The sequence below is a fragment of the Chionomys nivalis genome, chromosome 1 (assembly GCF_950005125.1).
Source record: "Chionomys nivalis chromosome 1, mChiNiv1.1, whole genome shotgun sequence".
NCBI classification, from domain to species: domain Eukaryota; kingdom Metazoa; phylum Chordata; class Mammalia; order Rodentia; family Cricetidae; genus Chionomys; species Chionomys nivalis.
In genome coordinates, this window is record NC_080086.1 from 170,258,636 (window position 1) to 170,277,525 (window position 18,890).

At 39.5% G+C, this 18,890-nt stretch overlaps 1 protein-coding gene across 2 annotated transcripts in view; it reads left to right on the forward strand.

The window, feature by feature from the left end:
- The window catches only part of Chchd3 (coiled-coil-helix-coiled-coil-helix domain containing 3), a 258,806-nt gene that overhangs the window by 167,832 nt on the left and 72,084 nt on the right, over positions 1 to 18,890 (forward strand). For both annotated transcript variants that reach the window (XM_057771899.1, XM_057771908.1), the window contains one exon: positions 106 to 189. In XM_057771899.1, the coding sequence (XP_057627882.1) occupies positions 106 to 189 (84 nt within the window). The remainder of the gene's footprint in view (positions 1 to 105; positions 190 to 18,890) is intronic.

Genomic DNA, 18,890 nt, shown 5'->3' on the forward strand with positions numbered 1-18,890 from the left:
CATCAGCTTTGTATGTGTTTATAATACAGTTTCTGCCTGAGTTTTGCTTCATCTTTGCTGCTTTTGCTTTTTCTCAATATAGTATATTCCTCGTGTCTTTTTTAGGCTCGGCAGCTGGAAGAGAAAGACCGAGTGATACGGAAGCAGGATGCATTCTACAAAGAGCAGCTGGCCAGACTGGAGGAGAGGGTATGGCTATTTCTTGTCATTACTTCCTTCTCTTCTCTCTCTGCATCTGTAGCTCCCCATATATTTGTTTAAAAACCAACAAATTAGCACTAAAGTTGCTTGTCCTAGTTAAGAAGTGAGGAGGCTAAGCAACAGGCCATTGTTTCCAAAAATGTTATTTTGTGTATGTTTGTGTGGTTATATTATTGTTTGTTGTGAGGTTTTGTGTGTGTGCTCAAAAACTCCTTTACATAATTTACATTATATAATGTGTTGTAATCTGCATTACCTCAGACCAAACAGCAGGCCATTCTTTTGAGCTTTCCCAAACACTGTTTATATTACACTTGAGTACTTTCTTGGACATGATGCTGTTGTTTATCGTCTTTGGGGTTTTAGCTCTTGTTTGTTCATCTATTTTCTTTGTATCTTTGAAACATTCTCTATCTTGAATTCACTACGCATGTAAGGATGACTTTGAACTTCTAATCCTCCTGTCCACTCCTTTGAGTGCTGGGGTTCCCCATGTGTGCCAGCATACCTGGCTTGAGGTGGTCCTTGAGGTTTTGAAGGATATGCTGTCAGTGAAGCCCCATTTTGCTGCAGTTACAACTACAATTCGATCTCTCCTTCAAGGTGGTAACAGGAACTAAAAACATGGGCTTACTAGTGGGATTTAGGACGGTAGGAGACATATGCCTAGTTAAGCTCATCCTTACAAATGGACTGAGACATAGCAGAGGGATCAGGATCTAAGGAATACAAGACAGTGGCCTAAGAATGGTGTGTAACATCTTGTCAGAACCTCTGTTCAGTGAAAGCGATTTGTTTAGGTTATCTTTATATTGAATCCATGGAATTGCAAACTGACCTTTCTCCTGTGTTTAAGATCCACTGTTTGATTTATTTAGAATATGACATTTGATCAAATGTAGGGAAAGAAAGAAATGCAACATTGAATTCTGCTCAGTGCAGCTATTTGTATTTCAAACACATCTTCTTGTCCCCTCCTTGTGGCGGGGTCAGCACATCTTGAATAGGATCATTTTACACAACTGATGTTTGTCAGGTGCTGGTGTTTGTGTCCTTATACATGTAAGTTAAACGTCTACTTTTGTGGAGCTTAAAGTCAGTTATATAGTGTACAACAGCATAGATGATGTGGAAAATAGTAATTTAGCAGGGAATATGGAGTCCCTCAGCCAAGTGTAAGCCTGGGGTTGCATGAAGAAGGACGATCTATATATAATGGGATAGCAAGGAACAGGCCTTTAGTTACAGGAAAACAAGTCAGGGTCACTCCTGAGATAGGGGTTCAGTAGGCACATATGGGAAGGACAGAAGAAGCCTGATGACATCAGCAGATAGGCGACTACCTTGGGCAAAAGTTGAAGCAAGAGAGACTTGGCAAAAGATTAATTTATAATTGAGTTGACATGCCGGGCATGATGGCACACACCAGTTAGCCTGGCACTTGGGAGATGAATTCAGGAGGATCAGGAATTCAAAGTCATCCTAGACTACATAGCAAGTTTGAGATTACAGTGGACTATATGAGAACCCTATCGAATTGAGGTTGTGGGGAGAGGAGGAGGTATTTGAATGGCCATGGCTATTACTATGGTGCTAGCAGTGACAAAAACAGTTTTGGTTGTGCATGTCAAAGGTAGAGACCAGATTTGATTATGGTTTTGAAAGTGAATAAAAGAGAGGCTTAGACATAATCTAGGTCTAGTCTTATAAATAAAAAGAATGGTTTATTTGTAGGGCAAGATTATGTAGATTATCAGTTAGGATATTGGTGGTTGAGTTAATAAGGGGTTTGGTTTGGCCATTATTTGTGATACTTCTTAAAACATTCAAGTAGAGATGTTGAGTAGGCATAATATGGAATGATTTAGAGAAGCAATCAGTGATAAAATCCCCACAGTAAACATTTCAGTTAACGTGGGCTCCAATGCATCTTCTTTTGTCTGTGTCCATGAAGTGTAAATGAAAAGGACTGTCTATGTACTGAAGTTTAAATCTTGTATAATTTTCACATCATAATTTTTTTTTTTTTAAATTTAATCATTTACCTATGTGAAGACCATTCTCTCTACCAGGAAGTGAGCCTGACTTGATGTCAAGTCATAGTCTTCAGACAGGCCACTTCGAGAATCAGTTCTGACGTCATTTGCCTTTCCTTCACAGACTGTAATGAAACTCTTACTTAATCTTTCAGTTTCTCCAGCCATTAGGAGGATGGAATGTTATTTGTATCACTGACTTGTTAAAATGACCTAAATAAAGAGGGTGGTATGCAAAACACCCTGAGTTCAATCCCAGGTAATACCCCTGCCGAAATAAAGTGTGACATGACAGCTCTTTAAAAACTGGCCAGAATTTATCCGTTGAGCTATTTTCATCATAGGACATACATTCTTCATTGTAAACAAGATTCCAATAGTCATGAAATCACTTTCGTGTCGGCACGACGTCTCCCAGTTCTGTAAAGTCCTCTTTCCTTTATTGTTGATATTTCTAGAGGACCTGTCATTTTATTTGGGTGAGTTTCATCAACAAATACATGAAGGGTAGTCAGTCTTGATGGAGGAAGGTCATTGGTTTAAAAATAAAGAAACTGCTTAGCCCTCATAGGTTAGAATATAGGTGGGTGGAGTAAACAGAACAGAATGCTGGGAGGAAGAGGAAGTGAGCTCAGACTCGATAGCTCTCCTCTCTGGGGCAGACGCCATGCCGCTGTGCTCCAGAGCAGACGCGATGAAGCTCAGACCCAGGATGGACGTAGGCTAGAATCTTCCTGGTAAGCGCACCTCAAGGTGCTACACACATGAATAGAAATGCGCCAGGCAGTGTTTAAAAGAATACAGTTTGTGTGTCATTATTTTGGGGCATAAGCTAGCCAGGCAACCAGGAGTTGGGGCGGCAGGAACACAGCCCGCAGCCCCCACAACACAGTCTGGGACTAGGCATTTTACAAAACTTGTAAAGGCATTTTCTTTTGTATTGTCAGTTGTTGTGAAAGTATGCTGTGTAAGCATTTCTGAACATACTTGGTGTTAAAAAGTATAAAAGTGCTGAGCTAAATGGCTCTTAATATAAGAAAAACATCATGATAATGTGAGTGTGGGAATCATTTTTGTGTAGTGCAGTCCAGGTTGCTATAGCTTGAGAATGGATTTGAACATGTCTGTCTTCTGGAAAGAAAATAGACTTTTTCTTGGTTAATTGTTTTGGTGGATAATTTGATGTGGATTATTGGCACATTCTTAAGGAAAATGCATTTTTGCCAGCATTTCATTGGTTCTAAGGATGAAGGACCCTATATCCCCAGGCCATCTTAGAAACTTGATCCCTTTGAGGGTTCCGGTGTCATGCATGTATAACTTTTTAATTTTTAAAATGAAGTAGAATTAATTCTTTGCACTGAACCAACCACTTTCTTCTTGGCTTTCTTAACAAGATGGGGTTTGGCACAGCATGTACGGGAGGTGTAAAAGCCCTAGCGGCCTTGAGAGCTCAACGAAGTGTAAGCTTAGTGCTCAGACCAGCCTGGTCATGTGGCACATATTACTTGCATTATATAGACTCCTGGGTTTCGGTAGCAATAGACATACACCTTGGAAGAAACCACCTAGAATTAACACAGGAAGAGAATTGTACTAGCTGGGCAGAAGAGGACATTGAAAGGGAATAATGAAAAAATAAATTATCATTAAGAAGTAAAGTATTTTACTGGCTTGTCACCTAGGGAGAGAGTTACTAATTAAATTCTAAGGTCATGCTTCCATCAAATGAGCAACTTTTTAAAAGCCCCTCACTTCCGGTGGGTGGCAAATCTTCGGCAGCATCAGAAAGTGTTGGGCGCCTCTGTATGATTAATTGCTGGTAGGATTGCTTTGCTTTTTGTCAGTTGATATTTTTACGTATGTTTCTTTGTGGAAAACTTAGAAGAAGGGTGGAAACAATGCTAATAGATTATTGTGTACCTGATGTACTACATATGGGAGAAACTATTAGATATATACTTTTACTACCAGATGAAGTCTTGTAAAATCTGTTCCTGAGTTAAGCCAGGGTAGCTTGGCTATAATCACTAAAATCTGAGATAATAAAATAATAAATAATCTTTTTGGAATGAGGAGGTATTAAATTGGTTTACTGGATTTAAAACAAAAGCCTCTCCATTGTTATTTTTCTCGCTACAGCACTTTAGAAGCAGTTGTCAATGCTTTTAGGTCAGTGGGTAACTCACTGTGGCCATGAATGTGAGTTGGCAAACTCAGCACGATAGATAAAAAAAGCCAAGCTCCTCCAGCCAGGCCTGCATAGAGACACTTTGTTCCTTTGACATTTGCGAATTTTGTATAGGTTTTTTAATTCATGTGAAAAATAGGGCAGATTTCCATGGTTTCTGTAGTTAGAGAAAATTGCAGAAACAGATGAAGTTCTCTGGTCCACACATTCATACTTTGTAGGTATTCAAGCCACCATCATGACTGCAATGCCATTGAGAGTGACAGATCCTAGCAAAGCTACTTGTGGTATGTTTTATACGTTGTGAGTTACACTCATAAATAAAAGCTTTTTTTCAAGTGAAGTTTCAAATAAATGCATTTAGAAATTAGTAGGTAGAAAAACTAATGCAACCTAGTCTAGTCACACCGTCTTTTTTGTTACCACTGCTGACATAGCTGATTATAACCTAGATGCAAACAGTGAGCCATTTTGCACTCTGACCTGTTTCTTAAAGGAGGGTTATTATTACAGATACTCGGAAAAGTAGCAAGCAATATGAGTTGATGTCACCCCCACCCTCTTTGCTTGCTATTTTATTCTCTCCGGGTGGGGGGAGGGATCAATGCAGTTTAATAGATATGGGATCTTCTATTCAATTCAACAAATCCTTCAAGTACGTTGACTTTTCTGTTAACTTCTCTGAAATTTCGAATGGAAAATGTGGTTTGATAACCTTGAATTGCCTTTTTTAATCTGGCTTTAGGGATATAAAGCATGTGCTTTTTTCCCCTAGGGTTAGCTTTTAAAGTGTATTCTGTTAAAATGATCCCCATAACTGTAGCCAGTTCTTCTATGTCTAACTTTAGAGGAAAGATTTGCAAATTGTGGGATCAGCACTTAATTTGGGCTCTATTTACCATGTCGGCTGTCAAGAAGCATTAACCTTAAGGTAAGATGAGAACATGGAGTACAAAGCTGTGAGCTGATGGCATGCAGTACACCAGGTATTAAATAGCATTATCCGTCCTGCTTGCTCCAGTAAATAGGATTCCGCTATTATGATGTGTCAGGGCTTTCAGTGAAATCAAATTTACAAGACACTAAACTGCCTTCCTCTCTGCTGAGCAGCTTTATTCTGGGATCTTGCTTTCATATTAATCCTGTTGTAGGAAATACTTGTAGCAGTTGTGCATAGAAATTATAATTTAATGATCTCTTCCTCTCCTCTATTCAGAGATTAGAGTGGACCACTGTGCTCTGCAGTGATAGCCGCAGGGCTCTGCAAAAGAGATGGTGCAGAGTTTGGCTTTAAAGACCAGTGGCCTCTTTGTGAGTGCTTATAATGATCATAGGTGTGAAGGAACCAACAATATGGACCTACTTTCCCAGCGCTCTGCATTTCCTTTGCCTTTGAAAGCCGGTACAATGAAATAATCTCATTCTGTTTATCATAATGACTGAGAAATGGCATGCCACTTGGATGTGTAAAGATAAGATAAAAAATACATTGTGCAGTTTGGGGGGAAATTCCAGTTTATAGATTCTGTACAATTTGCAGAGGCTCAGCAAGCATTTGTATTTGACCAAAAAAAAAAAAAAATCTTTCCTTTCACTGAAATCATTTTTTGGGGAAGTGACAGGTTATTGACAATAATATTACAGCAAGGAAGCCATTCTGTTTCCTTTCATTGAGATTGAAAAAGGGCTAAAATATCTGAATTTTAAATATTTTAAAAATATCCAATTTTAAAATTAGTAATGGTTTTGCTTCTTGATATCTTATTTATAAATTTCAAATATGCTCCATTTAGGCAGTCCAGTCAATGCTTATTTTCTTACTTTGCTGACTAAAAAAATTAAAATACATGAGCATTAAATTTTTTAAAGGAAATTGCAGGGCTTGTTTTAGAAAATGCTCTGCAATCTCAGTTTTATGTTCAGAGCATGAGCAGCTGCGCCTCTAGAAGAGATTACATCTCAGTTAGAAAGATACATATGGTCATTAAAATATTTGCAAATAATATCAGCTCCTGGCATCGCCCAAGAAGAAATGCCCATATCTGAACATGGTATGTAAAGTAGGTTTACACTGTACTATACATTTGATGAAGGGAATCCAAATCTAACTTGGCCACTGAGACTGAGATAGGATTTTTTTTTTTTTTTTTTTTTTTTTTACCTTGGGTATTCTCAATCAGAATTTGAGGCACTAGAGAGAAATTATTGACACTCACCATTCGGTCAGACCAAATATATTAAACTCTAACAGTGCGCCAGGTGCTGTACATAGATATGGTGATATATGAATAGCACAAAACTCCCATGGGCATTTGGTACAGAGTTTTTTGTTGATAGTTGATCCAGGAAGACTGTGCTGGACTATTATTTTCTAGAGCCAAAGTGTTTTTTGAAGAATTTCTGGTACCTTTGTGTTTTAAAGGTCATAAAATCATGGGATTTTGAGGGGAATTTAATGGATTGAAAGGATGCCCTAAGTTAATTCTCAGATGAAGATCCTGTGTCTGATGCACTGGGTTGCCTCAGATGGCACTCTCTGAAAGGAATTATTACACATGTAGCTTCTGTGAAGTCAGATATTAGACACTAGATCAGTTTTGAAGATTAATGTCATTGTTGGAGTGGGGTTGGTTCCGCAGTCAAATGATTTCAAGAAATGATAGGTTTCAGTACATCAGATGTATTTGTTTCTCAAAGGCATTTGGGCCTTCAGGATGAGGGTGTTGCATGTGATGATTCAACATTTGACTCGGGCCATAAAATATTTTCTAGAAGCAGACATTTATCTAGTCTTTCAGGTTACTGAGATCTGTGTGCCCTGCTTAATGCCAGTGTCATTTTGAGACCTTGATTTGCATCCTAAGATGTAAAGGCAGAAAAGGATTCCGTCTCTTGTAGAATTCTGGGTCTAAGGGCTTGCAGCATCATGAGATTGCTGCTCTTTGCCCTGTTGCTGAAGGGTAGGTAGGTGAAGAGGAAGCTTGGTTGAGATGTACCTAGGAGATAGCTATTCTCTCTCTCTGAATTCTCTAAGTCCTTAGCAGAACTGTGGTCTTTATAAGTAAGCTGTATTTTTTTTTTAAAATTTCCATGCATATTATTGATTGCATTTCCTACCCTCTTCACAATTGAAAGTGATTGGGTAATGGGATTTAACCCATGTCAGAATGGAAAATCACTCCTTTGCACCCAAGAGGTGGTTGTCCTTCTCTGAAGACCTGGACCATGGAGCCCAGCACATGTGCTAAGCATGAGGGCTTGCAGAGGGATTATCTTTTTTCCTTTCATGAATTGAAGGAGAAAAGTAATCTAAATGGATAATACTCAGTTATCTCCACAGAGTTTTAAAATGCTTCCATCAGTGCAGCTAGGTCTCGGTCTGACAGAGCAAGCAAAGGACATATCAGTCTTAATGGGCCTTGAGTCACTGGGAGCCTTCAGAGTGCTTGTAGGGCTTACTGTGAGATTTGCTGGTGTAGCCGAGTAAAGACTGTTGTATTTGGAGAATAGGTTGAATGATCAAAGCCAGTAATCACATGCTTTGTAATTTAATTTGTCTCCATCAAAGTTGAGGACGATAGCTCAGGAAGCATGAGCACCATCACTCCATGATCTGTAATGTTCTAGAACATGGCTCTCTGAAAGTGAGCTCTGTCCATTTTCAGGACTCATGCCTGATACTTAACTATGTTGTACTCACTGAATAGTTTTTGCGTGGATGAATACAACAGTTTGGGGCAGGTTAGAAATGACCAGTGTAGTTTATAGTTGGTTCTTCCAGGCCACTTGTAGGAGGCTCAGTTGTAGGCTGGTTTCTCCCGCAGGTTTTCATACCAGGTGAGGATCTTTCTGCTCCAGCACTGTAACCCATATTAATGCAGCTGCATATTTTATTGATATGAAAATTAAACATCAGGGTAACTATTACTTTTTTCAGACTTGAAATAAAATCATATTGCCCTCATGATACTTTTGTTCATTGTTTCAACATTTAGTGTAGGGGTGTTTGGAATCAGTTTTACTCAGAAGTCCAATCCAAAATAGACTGTTTGATTTTGTATATTATCTTTAAACATGGCTTTGGATGAAAATGTTCCTGGGTACTATGATATGTGAAGTCCTTTGTACTTCTTGGCTATTGGCAGGAAACAGTTAGATCAGTATCATCACCAGCACCAATGAAGCATCTCAGGCATCCCCTTGTCTAGAGTGCTAGGGAACCATATGTGTTTTAAGTTTCAATTTTTTTCAAGTTTTCATGTTTTGAAATGGTTGCATAGATGTAGTAAGCTACCTTGGAGTGAGACCCTATGCTTAAACACAGAATTTGTTTTTCAGGCATATATACCCTGAAGGTTTAACTTCACTTTTTAAAATGATATTTCTATTGATTCTTTGAGAATTCTATGCATACATGCAATACATTTTGGTCATGTTTAATCCCCTTTCCATCTTCACCCCTCTTTTTCCATACTCACCTCTTTTCCAACTTTGTAGGTTTTGTTTTTAATAACCCAGTGAATCTAGTTTGTGCTAGCCATACACTCATGGTTTTGAGGGACAAAGTTAGGTGCCTCTTCCCTTCCTTACCCAGTCAATTAGTGTTTTTATTGTTGAAACTCAAAGACACTCAGTAACTTGCCCCAGACGTCCCAGCTGTGTAGCCAGGCCCCGGCCTTCCCCCTGACAAACAGCCTCTCACTCTGCGTGACCACTGGTGGGACACAAAGTTCCTGTGATTCAGATAATACTCCATTGAAGATGTTCATGAAGGTGAACAGAATATTGATTTGTTTTCCCTTTAGAGTAAGATTCTCATTTAACTGGCTGTTAGCAACAGTTGGTCGGCCCTTTCTACAGTAATCACCATAGGCTCACTTCCTAGTGGACTGTGTTTATAACAAAGAGAAATTATGCCAGTATGTTCTAGGAGTAACAAGATGAAACATAGTTTGTCTTTAATACTTCATTATGCCTCTAGTATTTCAAGAACTTATTGTAGTTTCTACCTTAGCAGAATAGAATGTATGACCTGAGGTGGAGAAAAAAGGCTGAAAGGAAAGGGCCTGTGGTGACCCACATCCTGACATCTGCATGGCTGTTTACATTGCCATCAAAATAAACATAACCTAAAACTGCACTGAGTATCTCTGTAATTCAGTAAGAATGATGCATGGAGGATTGTGATTTGTCTGTTCTCTCGTGGGATTTACTTGAAATTGTAGAAATTTGGTGGCCATATCTTGAACTACTTGTTGAAATTCAATAGTGTTTAATTGAGGACAGACACTGCAATTTTGCCGTTGTATAGACTAAGAAATTATATTATGTCTCATTTAGACTTGACCCTAAACCCATTTTCAAAAAGTGTAATGCCAGAGAGACAAAAGGGCACGTATTGTAACCTGGAGGCTCAAGCTGCCTGAAGATCCAATTTGTAGAACTACGCATTGTTCTGCAAGCATTTGAGAGTAATTATGTAGTAGAGGGTTGGGAATGAATATTGCTTTACGAGTGGCCAAGTGGAGGCAGTGCTCATGATGACATCCTGGGTTTCAAGCATTGCCAGACAGCAGAATAAGACTACTGTTATTTTAAGCCTGTCCTAGTGGAGAGCTAAAACGAATATTGAGCAATAACCTGGATAATATGATGCCAATGAATTGGGATATTTTATTGACAAAAGAAGTTTACTGCTCTTAGGAACTTACTTATGTAGTACAGAAGTTTGCCTGTATTCAGACTAAGAAATGGACATGTGGAAGCTGGAAAATCGGATTTATGCTATATTGGCAAAGGCAATGATGGTGGTGTTTACCTAATCATTGTTATTGCACCACCAATTCAGCACCAGACAAGTAAACATTGTAGATTTATTTGTTTAGGCTCTTAGAGCTGGTTTACATGGCAGCCCTCCCAGATGCTGTACAAATGACTTAAAATAATGAGTATTTGGGTTAGTGTTGCTTAGATTTTTTTTTCTTAATTGATTTTATTGAGCTATACATTTTTTCTCTTCTCCCCTCCCCTTCAATCCTCCCCCAAGGTCCCCATGCTCCCAATTTACTGAGGAGATCTTGTCTTTTTCTACTTCTCATGTAGATTAGATCTGTGTATGTCTCTCTTAGGGTCCTCATTGTTGTCTAGGTTCTCTGGGATTGTGATTTGTAGGCTGGTTTTCTTTGCTTTATGCTTAAAAACCATTTATGAGTGAGTACATATGATATTTGTCTTTCTGGGTCTGAGTTACCTCACTCAGTATAATGTTTACTAGCTCCATCCATTTGCCTGCAAATTTCAAGATGTCATTATTTTTTTCTGCTATGTGTACTCCATTGTGTAAATGTACCACATTTTCCTTATCCATTCTTCATTCAAGGGGCATTTAGGTTGTTTCCAGGTTCTGGCTATGACAAATTGTGCTGCTATGAACATAGTAGAGCACATGTCCTTGTGGTACGATTGAGCATCCTTTGGGTATATACCCAAAAGTGGTATTGCTGTGTCTTGAGGAAGGTTCTTTCCTAATTTTCTGAGAAATCACCATACTGATATTCAAAGGGGCTGTACCAGCTTGCACTCCCACCAGCAATGCAGAAGTGTTCCCCTTACCCCACAACCTCTCCAGCGTAAGTTGTCATCAGTGTTGTTGATCTTGGCCAATCTTACAGGTGTAAGATGGAATCTCAGAGTTGTTTTGATTTGCATTTCTCTGATGGCTAAGGATGTTGAGCATTTCCTTAAGTGTCTTTCAGCCATTTTAGATTCCTCTGTTGAGAGTTTTCTGTTTAGGTCTTACTCCATTTTTTATTGGATTATTTTTATGACAACCAAGGACAGTATAAAGTCTTATCAGCTTGGTTTCAGCCATGGGCTTAGAGTAACTGCTTTGCCAGTGAAATGGCGCTTGCAGTTGAACTCAGCTGATTTATCAGAGCAAAGGAACTCTTGCTGGCTTTCTCCACTTTGCTGATTTTTGGATGTCATAATTTAGTAAAGCTTTGCTTCCCAAGTACTTGTTCCCTGATATTTCATAATTACATGAGATAGTTAAGAATAATCCCAGGTTTTAGAATTTTAGGTACTTAAGCTTGAATGATCCCAGAACTCCTTGATAGTTTGAGACCTCTTCCACAAAGGACTTCAGGTTAACAGAGTGCATCAAAGACTGGTAGATATGGGGTCAAATGTTAGCCCTCATACTCTTCTGATATTTGTTATTGGAAATACTTGTTTAACCCTTAAATTTCTCCTTAGTACAGTGACCTTCATGACATACTGCCTTAAGCATATGGAAATTAAGCAAAATGTTGTATACATTATGTAAACCAAAGATAAATATTGGCCAGCACCATTAGCAGCAGCACTGAAGCTATTGAGAATTATACATAGATATTTGAGGTAGCCTTTGAAGGAAAAGTTTTTTAGAAAGGATAGTGGGTGAAGGATTGACTATGGAAATGTGGGCGCAGCTCTGTTTGAAACACTTATACATTATTTCATTATGCTAAAATATGGTATTTTGATTATTCCCAAAAGTAGGAGTTGTTGAGTATGGGACTAATTTTATAGTACAGAATAAAAATTTATGCCTACATACATTCTTTTAGGTTTTTTCAGACCTCTTTAATATACATCTTTTTTGTTGTTAAAATGAGATGTTTTTCATGTTTCTCTTTAAATTTGATAGATTGCCGGTATTCAAGATAGTAGCCTGATAGCGTATAGTAGCCTGGGTCTTTTGGTCATCCTCCATCTCTCCAGCAGAGGCTCAGATGTTTACCCAGAAGAAAGAATGTTAATGAATACCTTTCTAGCTAAGAGGTAGGAAATTAACAAGCAAAACAGAACAGCACCTCTTCCTTTCAACAGATTGAAAACTCTTTGACATAGTTAAACTTGATGTTGACTGTAAGTTTTGTGCTGTGCGGAGCAGTCCACATCCTCTAGAGTTAGTGATGAAGCCTGTAGAGAGAAAGGAGCGAGGTTCTGCCAACTATGGTCATGAAGCCTGGGAAGACCAGCTGGGAGGTGGTTGTTCCCTGGAGGAAATGCTGTGCAACTGGCCTTCTAGTGATGCTCTATGCACTAGCTTCTGATTTAAGAAATCGTCGCAGAACAAGGACATTGTTAAATGATATTTGGACCAATTTTGCAGGGTCTTTTTAATTAAAACTTTTATTAGAATTAAATGAGCACATGTCAGTCTAAAAAGTAAACAAGTACAGAAGGAGTTTGCATTTTACTTTTCTTTTTATGCCTCAAATGCAGTGTAAGACAAGAAAACACGAGAGTATGATCGAGGCCCCCATGGCTTCAGTGGGCCAGAGCAAGGGCCCATGCCAGGAAGGCCTGGAGTGCTTGTCCCAACAGCCACTGCTTCCCTCTTGATACTGTGCTTTGATTAGACTATTCCTAATTAAAAGACCCTTCCTTGGAAAAAGAAGATACTTAATTTGAGTTGTACTCCAAGAAGGCATCAAACATTTCTAAGACAGGGATTCAGGAAATTTACAGATCCTGTCAATTCCATTTGCGCAGAAAAACATTCTAGATCAGATGCAGTACTGACATATCCTGTCATTTTATGTTATTTATGCAAGAGTCTATTAAAATACTCATCAAATAGCCAAATCACCAAATTCCTTTTAATCCCTGAGCTAAGGACCTGAATTTGTTGACCAGCGCAGGAGAACAAAGCAAAAAAATTCACAGTAGATGTTACCTTTCTTATGAATATGCCTTTTTAAAAAACAATGCCTTGAAAAGCCATCATGAGATTAGAGAATTACTAGAGTTAAATGAGGAGAGGCTGGAGAAATGACTCTGCTCAAGGGTTAAGAGTGCTGACTGCTTGCACAGAGCACCCATGTCAGTGTCCAGAACTCACATGCTGGTCCCCTACTACCTGGACTCAGTGCCCTTCTGACCCCCTCATACAGAGCACATAAATGGTGCACATATGTGCATTCAGGCAAAACATGAGACACTTAAAATGAAGGAAAGAAAAAGAATTAAATGATGAACTATTCCAGTCTGGAAAATAAGCTTTTAAGTGAAAGTTGAATTTATTTTCATAGTTTTCCCACAGTTTGCTGTTGACTTTACTGATCTTGAAGAAAGGGAAAGAAACAAAAACCCACATGAGATCTAGACTAGAGCTCTTCTTTCGTGCATGTAGAGCTTGTGCTGTTCACCCCTTGACTCAAAGGGTCTACAGGGTACACTTGCATCGGTGAAGTAAAGGGTTAACGCCAGTTTCTCTGTGGGTGAAATGTCTTTGTTTTATTGGATAGTAGAGTCAAGATAGGGATGTATGTAGCCGTTTTCAATTGGTTTTGTTCTCATTTTCTTTGTGGTACAAAGTGTGGAAAAGTTCTCACTAAACCCACCACCTGGCAGATCCCAATACAGGTAAGTAGTTTTACTGTAGCACATTTTATGAAATGTGCTTTCTGGATTCCCCATTATCCAACAAAATTTATTTGTCTTTTGAGAATTTTTTTTAAAGTTTCTTCCCTCCACAGAGCAGGGTATTGTGGATAGTTTCTGTCTTATGCTTACTATTAGTTCATCCTGAAGTAGAAAACTGTGTATGTCTGTGGTATTAGGAAATTAATGAGATGATGGCTTTTATTAGATATAGGTAGTAATAGTAGTTTTATTTGTAGATGTTTTTAGGTGAGAGAGAGCTGTTCTGTTCTTTCAGGTAACAAAATAAAGATTTCCAACTGTCCCTTCTTATAAACCTACTTTCTCTTTTGTTCCCTAGAGGTGACCTGTTCTCTAACTTTAGCCTTATCTGAATATTGCTTCCAAATAAGTTGCTTGGGATTTTTCTAGACCCTAGAATAAATCATTACTTTAACAGTATTTTAATTGACTTTTAATTTTTCTGCAATACTGTTGTTGCTAACCATTTAGGACATTTGTCAAGTGTGAAGTATTTTTGTTTATTTAGTCTTTCACTTTGCTTTGTCACTAGTAGCTAGCATGTCACCAGGCCCATTCATTCATTTTATAGTGGTAGGTGTTTTTTTTTTTTTTCTCCTTTCTCTTTTTTAATTATCAGTGCAGCAGGCTCTGTTTTAGGCTTTGAGAGTAGAGCGAAGAGACACAAACTTATCTTTCTATAGTGTTAGCAATTGGTTAGTGAAAAGACAGTCCACAACATACGTATTTTATCTATCATGTGCTCTCTGGAAAGAGAAGTAGTAAGAGTTATTAAATATGTGGGTTGGGGGTGTTTTTCATGAGATTCCTCAGTCAGTTGCTGCTTAGTCAGGGACCAAATGAGTGAGCCGAGCATGTCAGGCACCTTGGGGGTGGGGGTGGGGGTTGACACTCCCAGGTCTGGGTGATCCCTGGCTGCCTCATTTATATCACTCCGTGGCATTTGCTGCTCTCCTGTGTTCTTCACGCTCTTTGCAGAAAGAGCCAGGTTTGCTTTTCAAGTGCAGTAGCTGGCGTGCCAAGCCCAACAGAAGGCGCTTATTTTGGTCTGCACTTTGTTAGTGGATCATTTCTGTGTGGAGTTCAAACTGCACTCTGATTTAAGAGTGACTCTAATCCCCTCTCTTCTGGAGGAATAGTAAATAAGCCCAGCGAGTCTGGTTAAATGATATTGAAGTGTTGTTTTGTTGTTGATTTTGTTTTGTTTTGTTTTTCTTTTTTTTAATTCCTTATCAAGTGAAAATCCACCCATGGTTTTCCCTGTGTCTTTCCTCAAACCCAAATCAACATTGATAATCCTTCCTTGCTATTTGAAATAAGGAATAACATTTATTGTGAGCTTACCATTTGCCAGTACTGCAGTACTGTGATATTTCATATAACCTTTCCAACTGCCCAGGGCTGATGCTCGTTTCCTAGACGAATGGAGTGAGGCATGGGAATGCCGTCTACCATATAGTCATGAAGGTAGTAAGGAAGGCAGAGCCAGGATTTGAAGCCTCCGAGACCAGGCCCACATTCTGATCTACACTGTTCAGGCTTAGGAAGAACTTGTAATCGTAATGGGGTTGCATTAGACACAGAGGAGGTGAGGAGGCTCTTTGATTCCTGTTCCCATGAAAGCTCAACATCCTGGGGATTAGCAGAGATACAGGGTTATGTAATGCGCTTGAAAAGCACACCCAGCACTTTCTGTAAAGAGCTTGAAGAATACAAGAGCAGCTAATGCCATCAAGCAATGTAAATGAGGCAGCCAGTGATCATCTGGACCTTGGGGCCTCCCCCCAGGTGTGTGATGTGATGTGAATCCCTCATTTGGTCACTGACTGATCAGGGGCAGCTCATAAAAAACACGCCCCCTACATGCATGCACGTTGTGTGCATGCTCACACACACATTTCACTGCTAACTCTTACTATTTTTCTTCTAAGCAAATGTTTTGAGGTTAAGCAAAGGAACGAAGGATGAAGTCAGGATAGGGCCTGGGATGAGTAAGACTAACAGACCTCCTTATTGGACAAGTAACGACTGTGTGTCCGTAAGTCACAGATTGCATTTTTATCAGTTATAATTTGGAACGTTTATAGTAGCCAGCTAATGATACCATGAAATGTTCGGGCCCTTGTCCAGTCAGGTCTATAAATACAGAAGTTGTTAGACCTCAGAGGAATTTACTGCCATTAGAAGCATTTTCTTAAAGACAAATGCTCTCCCCACCCCTGCAAGAAAAGATGAATTTTAAAGCCAAGGTCTGAAGCTGGTGGTGACTTATTTGGGGAGGAACATGTGCCTGGCAGAGAGAAGAGTTCTATTGTGGTGAGGTGTGTGAATCCAGGTCAAAAAAAAAAAAAAAATCAAAAGGTGCTAACAGCATCTTCCACAAGCAATGTCTCTACTTAGCTGAATTTAATCATGGGCCTTGTTCAGTGTAGGAGTTCATTTAAGTTTAATTTGTACACAGTAAAAATATATTTTCACCTTTAGGATTGCTATGTTAATAAACAATCATTTATTAACTTGCCAACCAAGTTTTTCTTCTTGTCTATTTGGGAGTTGGTTGGGGGTTATCAATCTCTCAGCCTCCTCATGCTTCCCTCCCCCTCCACCTTTCATATAGATTGGAAAATGTATTCTGCCCTCAGTTTCTCATCCTGAGACTAGGGATCATAGTGCCAGCCTGATGAGTGTAAGATTCAGTGAGGCAATTCATACCAAGGACAGCCCGGAAAGTGGGTTTGGTCTGCATATCTGTAGGCCTCGTGCTCGAGGGCGTGAGACCTACAGGGGCTGCGTAGTAAATGTCAGCTGTGGCCACTAAGAAACTGTCTCAGATGTGTGGGAGGGTGAATGGATAGATTAGGTGGGTAGGCAGGCAGATCACACTGTAGTGCCTGGCACCTGCTCTTTTATCAGTGGATCAGAAATATTACTAGTGATACAGCTAGCACTCCAGGTAGTTTTTGCATTGTTTGAGAACAGGTCATAAAGAATGGATTTTTTTTTTTTTTTAAATATTCCTTCCCTTGCAGTGCTTTACAGGCAAAGTGTTGAAAGAATTCTTCATCAAATAAGGACGTTTTCAGAAACATTTCTGCTTGAATAAAATAAGTGTGGGAAGTAAATTGAATAATCTTAGCATCCTGTGCTATAGAATGGAATCTGTAGAAATTGTTAACCTCTGAACTACCCCCAAAGAGCCTACATTGCTTTTTATTCTGGCTAGTTATATAAAAGGTAATATAAGCTTAGCATCTGGATCATTTTGGTTTGCCAAGTGGGTAGGTATCTCTAGCTCTATGTTGGCCCTGAGCTGCTGTTTGCATGTGAGAGGAATTTAGAGCGGCCATCAAGTGCACTGCTGTTGCATTGTTCTCTTCCAGGATAATGATGGAGGATTTTGAGGGGCAGGGACTAAGGGCTTCAGGAGTACTTGAACTTATCAGCATTGCTGTCTGGTTACCAATACACAAAACAGCTTGATACCTGTTGTCAGGGTTTCTGTCCTGCCTGGTTCCCACAGTCATTAAGTCCCAAAGAAATCACACAGAGGTCTACATTAACTTTAAACTGATTGGCCCATTAGCTAAGGCTTTGTATTAACTCTTATAACGTATATTAGCCCATTATTCTTGTCTGTGCTATCCACATGGCTCAGCGAGGCAGTCACATCTTGCTCCCTCTGTAGCGGGCTCACAACTGCAGAGAGAGCTTCCTTCTTTCTAGAATACTCCTGTTCTCATTGACCTGCCGCTGCTTCCTGTCTGGTTGTCCCACCTGTTCTTCCTGCCTGGCTACTGGCCAATCAGCATTTATTTAAAATATAATTGACAGAATATAGACAATTTGTCCCACACCAGATACCCTCCAACACACACACTACAGGTGCTCTCAGGTGCTTAAGGTTGTTAAGGGGAAAGTGAATAAAAGAAAGTTTGTGTCAGCCTTTGGTGGAAAGATGCTACCGAAGAGAACTATTTTATCATCAACACTTATGTTCTTATTCCCAAGGTGATGTGCTGGGACATGAACAATCTTAAGCACTACTATATCAGGAAAAATGGACTTTGCTGTTAGTTGTTTGTTCTTTGAAACGAGTCTTTTTATGTGGGCCAGGTCACCCTTGAACTTTTGAACCTCTTGAGTGCTGGGCTTGCACGTTTGCACCACATTGCCCCATTGCCCAGCGTGGGGTTAAAGCTTGACTTTTCTACTGTATAGTCATCTTCGAGGTAAAAGATTAGAAATTGATTTTTCATTGTTATATCAGTACCTGTCATAATAGTAGGCTACTCATGCTTTGTTGATGTGAAGACTAACCCCCCAGAAAGTTAGGGCGATAGTAAAGAATTAGGATGACCAGGTCAGAGCTGGAGTATGCCAGCTAAATGGAGTACGCCAATGGGTTATTTTTCTTTTTTTGTCACGAATGAAAAGTGAGCAATTAAAGTTGATTCAAGGAAAGCGAAGCCATGGAAAGGGAGGAAAAAGAAGCAGAGAGAAAAATGACCAAGAGCTGAAGAAAGCTCTGTTGTAACTGAGCTCGGATGCCAGTCTGAATGTTTGTGTGCTGCCCTAGAGAATTGTGCTCTTCTGTACCTGTCTTGCACAGCATCAAAAGGCAGTGACATATTTTGGTGACTGCAGGCCACATAGACTGTATTGGGCTCCTGCATTTCCTTCCTATCCTTCTTCCCTGATTCTTTCAGTATAGTGAATGCTTGAAACAAGGGCCCCGAGACTCAGAGGGGTTAGCTAGCTTGCCTCGGTCACACCCATTTCTTCATGTTTAGGGAGTGAACCCCCATCAACAGGCTGCACTGTGAAGTATGCTGGTCTCATGACTGTCAGCAAATGTGAATGACGTCTTACCGGGGATGCTGCAGAAATTTCTGTAGGATTTGGTGACATAAGGTTTCTTATGATTTCAAATTCTGTCAGTTTAGATTCAGTTTGCATGGATTTGCTGAGAGAGTTCTCTGTGTGTATGTATCTCTCCGTTCCTCCCTCCC